Below are 11,048 nucleotides of genomic sequence, written 5' to 3'. Positions count from 1 at the left end.
AAAAAGTATATTTGACAGGAATTAAAATATATATATGCTTCAATTCAAGCCTGCTATTATTTAAAACAAAATCAGGAACAGTCAAATTCAATGATTTTACACAGAAACTTAAGAACAAAGTGAATGGCTTATTACTAAATGCATTATTGTTTTCTGATTGTATTTATTATATTGATTTAATAAGATAATAATATTGCTAAGCATCGCATACTGTGAAATTCATTATCATCTAATAGAAACTGTAAAAATGACATCTATAACCCTTTAAATAAATATAACTGAATTTCCCCCACTATTTTTTTATTTACAGGTGGAGTGTGGTACTTAATTCAAAGACCTGATGATTTGTTTATTAATTTGTTGCTCCGTCTCTTGAGACAACAGACACCCCACTATAGAGAAGCTGTTCTAGGATCTCATCAATGACATTGCACTCGTAATTGACCTGGTCCAGTTCCAAACCAGGCACGTAGGAGAGGAGAAGGCGCCCGATGTTGTGCCTCAGCTCAATCAAACTGAGGGAGGGGAGAGACAAACAAAAATCAGAATACGTCATAATTGCACGGTTGCTGAGTTCGCGAGTTGGATAAATCAGATATCGATGATTCATTAAAAAAAAATGTTTTCCATCAATCTAACCTTCTGGATGTCTCCGAGCTTGAGCCTGTGCCAGAGGTAGATGCCTCTCCTGCCTCCTCTGGATCTGTTTGTACAGTAGAATCAGTGACACTGTTTTGAATTCTACTTTTCTCTTGTGCGTTTTCCCTCTCCTGCTGCAGGTTCAACCTGAGTTCCTCACACTGGGATGCCAGGTTTGCCTTTTCCTCTTCCAGACTGGTCAACTGGTGAGTGAACCCCAGGAGAAAAGAACATTATTAAAGAAGGAATGGTAGGCAGGTCAAAATCAATTACACAAAGGCACATCAAATATCTACATGGGCTAGCAAATAACGTGTAAATTATTGAAAGATATAATTGAACAAAAGACAACGACAACAAAAAACAATATGCTTTTCCATATAGGTTTGATTTATCGTAATCTGTCTAGTAAAGAAGAAGAGTGGCAGATTTGAAAGCATTTGTAAAGAATATTCTCTATTTAAAAGTCCACTTTTCAGAGCTTTTAACAACACCTACTGTCCTCCAAACTCTGCCAAAGCTGATGTAGTGATTGCTCTGGGTCACAGAGATCACAAAAAAAGCCAAGCAAAACCACTGTTTACTTCTGTATGAGTAAAATGTTATAAGAACTAAGCTACAGTGCTGTTAAAGGAAACACTTAAGATCTTTTTCAGAAAGCAAAGACTTTCTTAGGGGGAAGAGTTAGGCAGAGGAAGTCATAAAGAAACATTGTGGGATTTTGTCTTTTTATGGGATTTGTTGAGAGTACAAAAAATAAAGAGTAACACCAGTCTTGTATGCTACACTGCATGTAAAGCTGTAGCACTGACCAGTGAGCGCAGTTCTTCACTCTCCTTGTCTTTTTTATCCAGCTGCCGCATCAGACCGTCCACTTGCATTGCTATCTCGTCAATTTCATTTTTGTCACATTGGTCTGTACTGAGTTTGGTGGCTTCCAGTAAAACCTTTTCCTTAATAAGTTCTTCCACTTTCTGTTTGGCCTTATCAAACAGACCTTTGTAGTCCTTCTCCTCATTATCCTCCGTCTGGCAGGCCTGGTTAGAGCGCTCCTTTACACTGATCTGCAACAGCTCCTGCAGTCTGCTCTGCGCGTCTTGCAGTTGGCAGGTGAGTGTCTGCACCTGCTCTTTATAGGAATCTCTCTCCTGAGCGGTTTCCTGCATAAGCTGGTCCTGTTGTCCCTGTACCTCAAACACCTTGACACTGCCGACACCTCCAGTCACACCTGAAGGATGTGTTACATCACTCTTAGTAGATGTACTCAGCCCCACTCTCTCCCCCCATTCAATTTGAATTTGGTCTGTTTCTTCCTTCTTTACTTTGCATACATCTGTTTGGGTGGTGCTGCTGGACACCTCTGGAGGGAGTGCTGTGGAGGAACTGGTTCCCACAGCTGTAGAGCTTGTTCCCACAGCATTTATCTCTAGGCCGTTATCCAAAGTAGCATCATTGCTGAACTCTATCAGCATGCCCACGTCTGCATCACTTTGCTCTGCCTTTATCTCCACTTTAATCAAGTCAACGGGAAGTTTAGTTGGCTTGGGGGTAATGGCCGTCTCCACGATGCAAAGGTCATCATCATCTTTTTCATTATCATCGAGAACTGATGATGATCTCCACGGGCTCACATTCACTGTTGGTGATGTGTCTAATTTGCCCTGACGCAAGTCATTCTCTCTCGGTCTTTTGGGCGTTGTTTGTGGAGAAGCAGGCAGGGATCTTTTCCCCCTGCTGTGCACACAAAGCACAATTAGTATGGTTATTAAACAAAGACACATGGATACATTTATGCTTGCAATCAGAAGAGAAATAGTACCTCAGGAAGGGTTTTGCCAGTGAGCATACATTGGATATATATGGATGATCAGCCGTACCTGAAGGGCTGCGAGCTAGAAATAAATAAAACAGACATCTTTAAATCTCTAAAATGTTTTTTTTCCTCTCTGTCTCTCTCTCTGTCTCTCTCTCTGTCTCTCTCTCTGTCTCTCTCTCTGTCTCTCTCTCTCTCTCTCTCTCTCTCTCTCTCTCTCTCTCTCTCTCTCTCTCTCTCTCTCTCTCTCTCTCTCTCTCTCTCTCTCTCTCTCTCTCTCTCTCTCTCTCTCTCTCTCTCTCTCACACATGACACCCAATGCAGACACACATACCAGCTTGTGAAAAGGGGGAAGACCTCAGTTGAGTGGATAGAGCTCTCGCAACCCCTCCTTGGGACGACATGTGGGCAAACCTACTCTTTGGGGTAGTGGGTGTGGAGGGGGAAGCGACAGCCTGTCAACAAGAACAACGAAAAGAAAAACATAGACAGTTAAACACAAACAATATATCAGTAAAGTAACGTCACGTTCAGTCCTCTCTCCCAACCTGCGGCGATCTTTGGGCCTTTTTCATGAGTTGAGCCACACGCAGATCGTCCTCCCGCTTTTGTGCCTCCTCAGCCTAGAAAAAATAAATATATTTTTTTAGTGCTATTAAAAAAGTGTGTTCTTTTAAAGAATTATAATCTAATACTATCAGAAAAATAACTTTTTGTATCCAGCTTGGTGCCATGTGGAAGAAACAGGTGAATAGGGTGCGGCCTTACCTTTTTCTCTTGAATCTTTCTGTCCTCCTTTTCTCTGTAGAAAATACACAAGCACAGGTTAGGCAAAGCAAGTCACTTCCTTGATCATGCATAAATAATGTAATTAAGAAGATTTTGGCAGCTTAATACAAAAATATATAATGAGGAAGTCGGCCAGTCGATTACAGATAAGGATAAAGATACGAATTTCAGAAACATTTAGGATGTGATTGTGCCCAATCACAATATATGCAATTATTTTGCAGTCTGAGCACTTAATTACCTTTTTGGGCAAACGTTACAAAAGTGGCAGGGTTCAAATTAACATTGGAATTTACTTTTGTTTGTATGTCTTGCAGTACGAAGGTTGCAGTTCGTTGTCTGAGTCCACAGGCTCCTGTTCTGCCTGGCAGGTCCTGGGAGGGAAAATAAGATGTGTGTCATTTGAAATCACAGAACATAGTGGCAAAAGTTGGAGTAGTATTTCTGTGGAAGAGTGAAATTCATGTTAAATTAGGTTTTGACCTATAACCACGCCCTGCAGAGGGTATGTGTGTATAAATCTACTCCATTTCACATAAGACACCTAACCCCACTCTTAAATATTGGCTCAGTAGTCGAGCAATGTCCCCGCTTATCTGGCTTCACTGGTATTATAAACAGATACTAGTTATTATAGACCCTAAGCAGACATTCAATCTGAACCTAGAGAATAATTTGGAGTCAATAGTATGATTATTGTGATTGAATCATTTCTATATCTGTTAATGTTTTGTTACTGGCTCTTAACACACTGATGTATCCACAGGTGTGTGTGTAGATCTAGAAATACTTACAGAGTATACCTTTGCATTTAAATAAAAAAGATGTGTGGATAGAAATTTCAACTTTATTTTCTTAACTTATATTGGTTCATTTATCACAAGAACTGATTGTCATTGCAACAGGGTTTTGGATAATGCTTTAGTTACCTGAACTGAGGATCCGGGTTCAAACGGCAGTACCACTTCTCTGGCAGGTTGTCGCAGTCGATCCCATCAGGTAGTTTGCGCCAGTGCAAACACTCATCACACTGCACCCAGTTTTGATCTGGTCGCTTACTAAGGATGCAGATAGAGAAAAGTATCAGAGCATGTAGGAAGCAAACATGGCTAGAGAAATATCCGTGCAGAATACATGATGATGGTCACTGCAAAATGTACTAACGTGGTATCTTCCATGGGTATGGTGCTGTTTGGATTCTCTTGCTTTCTTCTGTAGTTAACTTCTTTCCAGTACTCCTCTAGTTTGGTCCCCAAGTTGTTCATTGTCTTCCTATAAAAATAAATGAATACTTCAGATTTCTGTTTTTCTGGGCCTGAATCATACCGATAGGATTAAAACAGAATTGGAACCATTACCTGTATATGTCTGTCTCATTAAAGCTCTGTTTGTTGTGAGTAGGTTCCAGAAAGTAACACTCTATGATCCCAATGACCCCAACACCTTTGCTGTTGGCCTATAAAAGAAACGGTATAGTAAACATGAACACCAGATGAAGACATAGAATTTTTTTTTGAATTGTGTAATATACAAACACACTCCAAAAACAACAAAAACTCACCTTCTGCTGGCAGCCTACACGCTCATAGGCTTTGATCAGCCGATTCTTGTGATACATCATAATGCCATACTGGTCTTTACTTTTGGTGTTGTAGCCAAAAGTGATGGGAATGCGTTTGTTCTAAAATAAATGTAAGGAAAACTCAAGAAACACTTAAATAAATACAAAATGTCCCAAATCATACACATTTATCAATCCTATGTGATGAAAGGATACCAGGTTTGTGGGCTTGTAGTGGTCCTTTTTGACGTAGGCCAGAGTCTTAGCAATGAGCTGAGATTTCACCTTTTGACCCCGTATGATGATCTGCATCCGAGGCTTTAAGTAGAGGATACTGCAATATGCCTGCGGCAGTAGAGACATAATTATAACCCAATACAAATGAGGAGATATAAAAAAAATCAGTATCACGGTTTGAAGGAAATTCTCTTGGACACAACCCAGATTACCTACAATTAAACAGATTCAATTTGCCTAGTTTTCCTACTATTGTAAAAAGAAAATAAGTTTTATAAGCCTATAATTAAGGTATTACTGTTGAAGGAACCACAATAAAAACATATCGCATACTGATCTCTTATTTTACTTAGTTTTGACTCATACAGTTAACATATTGAGTTACACAACAGTCATATTTAAATGTATCTGAATAAACTTGAGTTGGTTATAAATTATTCATATAAACAAGTACTCCTTTTCGTGGATCAAGTAGTTATACAGCTTTCACTTGAAGGGGTTCATTGATTGTAAGGAAAAGAATATGTGGCAATGATTGTATCAGGGGGGCAGGGGCCAGAGATGGGGCCGGGCCTGGGACACCCCATGGTGGGCCACTGCTGATTTGGGGTGACACCTCGCAGGGGACCACCACTATCAGGGTGCCATAAAGTCTTGCATTACATCACAATTACAACACTGAGATGGTTAATGCATTATCCTGCAATTTGTTGATAGTGGTTTTGTCTCGTCTCCATTTGGTTAACAGACAAAACATTGTCGCTGCTCAGGATGCTAATGGGAAGCCAGACAATGCTCCTTGTGTGTCATCGCCTACTCGATGGTATCATGAATCCAAAACTGTGTTGACTCTGACGCTAAGTTTTTTAAACAGCAATATTTCTTCTACAACTCCTAACCCCCCAAAAAATACATTCTCATAATGTGTAAATGTGCCCTAATTGGCCCCAAATTTGATGCTTGCATATGTACTGTAACCCTATAAATTGTGTGACTATGGGCGACTAAGGCATAGAACTGTATGCTTTAGCTATACAATCATTGAGGAAGACATGCACATTACATATCACATAACTTACCCGCAGTGAGTAAAAACTCTCGGGGACGTTTGACGTGAGCCTGTCATGTTGTAGAGAAGTGTCCGTCATTGTCTTGTACAGTTCAGATGGTATTCGGATATCGTAGCGGTCACTCTCAACATCAAACTCTGTTGTTCCACTGGATGAACTGTTAAATATATAAACACATACATTGGCGATTAGTCATTATCACAATCTTTGTGTGAGTTGTTGGGCCTTCATTGTTGATAAGTAGGGTTAACAACCCTTCTGCTGTTTGTTGGAAACAGATTTAAAGTGGACACATGGTTGGGAAACAAATGTTTGAATACAAACATCTAGCTGTGACTAATTTTTACATCATTGTACTTTAGATCATGTTTGAATGAATGATAACTAGATTAGAAAAGTTGATATAGTCTGATCAGGCATGTGCAGGTACGGAGTTCAAAAATAAGGACTCACCAAAATTAATATTTTACCAAACTTTTTGCTCAAGTCCAAAAGAGGAGTCTAATAATGAGTGTAATGATTTTGGTTGCACTTCAAAGTAAAATGTTATATTCCTTCAAAACTACTGGTTTAGTGCCACCAGCAGGAGACCATTGATGTTTGAAACAGGTTTGGTTGCAATATGATATTGGTGTAAAGTTATACATAAAAAAAAAAACCAACCCCACAATGTTTTAAACGTTTATTTCTATAAAACTATTCATGTAGTATGAGCAACAATGTACCACTGATGTGTGAAAGGGGTTTGATTGCACTACAGTATTATGTTAGTCATGGAAAATAATTTGAAATAAAAAAGCAAGAACGTATATTCAAAAGCATATTTATTTAAGTGTTATACTGTAACAATGACATAACCATTGATCTTGTCTCTCCTCTGTTTAGCTGGGAGGACGGTGAGTATCGAACTGTACTGATAAAAACTACTCTTCAGCTCGTCACGTTAACCCTTTGCTATGGTTGTAAAGTCACGTTGTTTGTATTTTTACGTTATGTTCATGAGTTGAATGTGAACGTTTGAATTAAATCGAGGCCTCCAATTATATGTTGTGTGTAAAAATTAGTAAAGCATGGCCTCGTTTTGTTTATTTTTTCTCTCGGGCTCCACATGCAGGAGCTACCAGCACATATTTTCTGAAATAAAACATAAAAGTTTGTGTGTGAAGAACACGGACCTGCGTAGATTCCAGATGATGATCCGTGTGCCAGTTTTGGACCCATGGGAACTGATGGCATCGATCTCAGCCAGAATATCTTCCTGTTTCTTGAATGGGGAATAGTCCAGAATGTCCTGAAGACTCTTCTTGTGTTCTTCCCTTACACTGAGTAAAGCCCAAGTTAAGGAAAACCTCGTCAATTAAGACAAATGGAAATATGACTATCTGGCATTTGATTAAATCTGCATGTTATGCAAAATATTTGGGTTCACATTGGGTTAGGGTTTGAAGGATTTGAAACCTGCTGTGTAACATCTTGAGCATTCGGCTCTTCCTCATGTGCATGTCCTTTTCATCATTTACATTTAGATTACATGAAGCAATATGCCTCAACGCAGTAGATAAAGGATATACTTGTTTTTTTTTTTCTGTTCAAAGCACACAATGGGAACAATTATTTGATTAGCACCAATCTCTTCCAGGTAGGTCTGAGAGAGCATTCCAACGCAGGACAAACTGTCTGACTTCGAAAACACGATGGCGTCTTTGCCGAGGCGCATGGCTCCAGACTTGAAACCGTTGCCGTACATACCAATCGGCTTTACACCCTTTACAGGAGTCTTGTCACTGTACCCAAAGCTTAAAGGGGGAAAAATACATACATTCTTTAGTGAGTATATGATCAACAGCATGGTTTATTCATAAATGTATCATGTACAACATTCGTTTGGTGAGCCATTTCAAATTACCTGAGCATCTTATGCATTTTCTCATTGTCCAGTCCATTTCCGTTATCCATAAAGCTAAAGCAGTCCTTTTTTTGGACCACAGTCTTATTGATCCAGCACTGTTTGGCATTGACATCTGGATCATAGGCATTGTCTGTCGAGAGAAACATTTTTTAAGGGCAACCTTCAGCATTTGAAGTTCCCACACGAAGTGAAGTGGAAGTGTTTGGAGGATCAGATTTACTCCAGGATTCTTTGACTCAATATGATGTGTGTGTGAAAATAACAGGCCTATTCACAGTATTTGTTGACATTTTACAGCAGCTAACAAGATGCATCTCTTTCCTTATTAGACTGCAAAGGGAGAATTTAACAATAATAGACGGAGTACTGCAAAGTAATGCAAAGATATTCAAGACTTTAATGCTATGGCTATCTCAATGTAACCCAACAATAGGGATAAACAAATGTCCTTCTTATCATATCTTGACAACGACATAAACAAGGGCTTTGTCACCTTTAAACACAGAGGAATTACTTGAGTCAATGACTATAGTTAAGTTCTTTTTAATAATTCAAATATTCATTTAAATTAGATGCAAATCCTCCCGAGCAACAGCAAAAAATATATCCAACAACCTTATTATGTACTTCCAAATCATGTGATGATGACTCACCTATAAGCTCAGCTATAGCGCTGAAGGGCCAGGTGTGGCTGGTAGAATTTGAGTGAAGAAACTTTGGGCAAAGCTACAAGAGGAGGACATGAAAAAGTACACATTAATTACATCAAATCGGCCGTATTTTCGTATTAAATCAATGTGTCACAGAGGGTAGATGGTCACAGCAGAAACATTATTTTAGAGCACGGCAGAAGTTTCCTAAAATCATTCACTACCTAATTCACAATTTATTATAATTACTTAAGTTCTTCCCATACATTTGCAGTTCCAGTAACCGAGAATTGAAAGTGAAACTGAGTTTGTTTTACAACTTCACGTTCAGTAACAATAACGGCGTTGTAATGACGGAAACCGTAATAGATTACCCCGTTACTGAAAACATAACGGCGTTATTCCCAACACTGGTTAGTAATAATAATAATAATAATAATAATAATAACCTTTATTTATATAGCACCTTTCATGCTTTACAGAGTATGACAGATTGATGCATTCATGTGTTATAAAAGCTGGTAAAGGTGCTATCTGTGGTGGCAAAGTCCATAGGGGCTTGGCCTGGGAACTGGAAGGTCACCAGTTCAAGTCCCCGAAAGACCAAGTGCCACCGTGGTGTCCCTGAGCAAGACACTGGTTACCTACGCTGCTCCCCGGGCGCCGTACATAATGGCAGCCCACTGCTCCTAACACTAGGATGGGTCAAATGCAGAGACCGCATTTCGTTGTCCTAGTACTTGTACTCTGTGCAATGACAATAAAGTTGAATCTTCATCTTCTTCATCTAGCTTCACTTTGTATACTGCAGGGTAGCTATTCTTCAGGTGTAACAAATGTATTTTAAGGGTTGTTTATGTTTCACATCATTAATCCAAATCTGCAGAGAAACTAAATGTAGCTGGGTAAAAGTACAAGATTTACTCTGAATTGTAGTTGGGTAGAAGTAGAAGGTAGCAAAAAAGATGACGTCCCTCAAAACTGTACTTAAGTAGAGTACTTGAGTAAATCTACTTAGTTACTTTACACCTCTGCAGTTACCTAGTAATACTTGAATCAGACACAGAATAAACTGCACCACTTGCAGAGTCAGACTGTCATGGCATTTTAATCAATACACGTAGCCCGTATTCTCTCTAACACTACCTGTATACTTGAGCTACAACTGCTGGTGGCTGATGGTGCAGTTCACGCCACAATATAAATGTCAACATTAAAAACAAGTACATCGTACTTACTGTACTGAACGGGACACCGCGGTCAGCTTGCGCCGTCATATTTTCGTAAATACGGATGTTACCCACCGGACGGAACGCACTACTACAAACTGTGATGTCGGCATTCGAATGAACGTTCACCGAGTGAGACACATTTAGAGTCCGAGGGTGTTTTGGTTCTGGTATTACGGTATGGGGGCCCTGATCGACCAAAAAGGACGAAAACATTTTAAATAACAAATAAAAGCGATATTATATTAAACAGTTGAATAGGTGACATAAAATAATTCCTTGATAGCAACGTATTTGTATAGTGAAAAGTAAAATAACATGTAGGTTACCTTTGAGTAAAAGTTAAAACAGTAAACTACTTGTCAAATTGCTACTTCCTGTTATGAATACAACAGTCGTATTGTTGTTCATAAGAATTAATATTACATGTAATATAATCACGTCTGGTTCGACATTTTCCCAAATAAAGCACTACAACTACAAATTACACTTTAAAGGCTAAACTGTCACTACTCACAACGTGTTGAGGAGGGTCATCATCGCAATACTTACGAGAGCTTCCAGGTCATAACAGTCAAGTGATGAACATTGATTTGGTTATTATCTGGAATGTTCATCATTTCTGTACCTTATTATACATAATATATATTTCAAAAGCCAACACCATCAACTAGGAACACATTTGCACTTATTTATTTCAATACTAGTAGGCCTTACTTTCCAGCAAGTGATTGAAGGGAATGGTGTTGGCACTGGATGGATTTTGTGCAGAATATGCTATATTTCATTGATATTTCTTAACTAGACAGATTGTTGGTTAAAAAAAGGTTTGTTATGCTCTGTTTAGTGTTCATTATTTATTCATATATTTTTTCTTTGTTACAGTTGCACATTAAGTAATCATATCTGGGTCATGACAGCTAAATAAAGCAACTTGGTGTCCATATTTCTGCAGCCGTGTCCTAAAGCTCCTCCACTGGGATTTCAAGGACGTTGTTTCCGCCTGTCTTCATTAAGACATAGCCATAAGCTGCGCTGATGACTGTGTGCAGTGACTTGACATTAAATATTGTGTGATGATGTACATTAAACACAATTTTATACTTGTCGGTAAATGGTTACTAAATGTAAGGCAGAAGGGGTCAGTATTC

General features: G+C 38.9%; 1 protein-coding gene across 2 annotated transcripts; it reads right to left on the bottom strand.

Annotated features, from left to right (window-relative positions):
* Window positions 1-45: 45 nt before the first annotated feature.
* On the bottom strand, window positions 46-10,096 carry morc3a (MORC family CW-type zinc finger 3a). Of its 2 annotated transcripts, none has more exons than XM_063887929.1 (19): window positions 9,907-10,096; window positions 8,672-8,744; window positions 8,016-8,148; window positions 7,679-7,905; window positions 7,285-7,435; window positions 6,119-6,266; window positions 5,019-5,147; window positions 4,803-4,922; window positions 4,600-4,697; window positions 4,406-4,513; window positions 4,171-4,299; window positions 3,538-3,615; window positions 3,221-3,254; window positions 3,001-3,075; window positions 2,787-2,907; window positions 2,459-2,531; window positions 1,452-2,373; window positions 640-842; window positions 46-515 (listed from the first exon to the last, which is right to left on the bottom strand). In XM_063887929.1, exons 1-19 carry the CDS (start codon window positions 9,943-9,945, stop codon window positions 353-355), a joined length of 3,024 nt encoding a protein of 1,007 aa, XP_063743999.1. In that variant the 5' UTR covers window positions 9,946-10,096; the 3' UTR covers window positions 46-352. The 2 variants fall into 2 exon arrangements, with proteins under 2 accessions (XP_063743999.1, XP_063744000.1); XM_063887930.1 differs by having other exon boundaries at window positions 1,452-2,370.
* Between the last annotated feature and the right edge of the window lie 952 nt (window positions 10,097-11,048).

The sequence above is a fragment of the Eleginops maclovinus genome, chromosome 7, assembly GCF_036324505.1.
Source record: "Eleginops maclovinus isolate JMC-PN-2008 ecotype Puerto Natales chromosome 7, JC_Emac_rtc_rv5, whole genome shotgun sequence".
Taxonomy (NCBI): domain Eukaryota; kingdom Metazoa; phylum Chordata; class Actinopteri; order Perciformes; family Eleginopidae; genus Eleginops; species Eleginops maclovinus.
Note: the sequence above shows the minus strand (reverse complement) of the source record. Positions and strands in the feature narration are given on the sequence as shown.

What these genes read in the sequence shown, in the direction of transcription:
- morc3a (XM_063887929.1), bottom strand. Translation starts at nt 9,945, where the DNA reads ATGACGGCGCAAGCTGACCGCGGTGTCCCGTTCAGTACA. An exon ending in ATCATCTGGAATCTACGCAG is followed by an intron (nt 6,267 to 7,284) that starts GTCCGTGTTCTT and finishes TATATTTAACAG; the next exon opens with TTCATCCAGTGGAACAACAG. An exon ending in TGCAAGACATACAAACAAAA is followed by an intron (nt 3,255 to 3,537) that starts GTAAATTCCAAT and finishes TATTTTCTACAG; the next exon opens with AGAAAAGGAGGACAGAAAGA.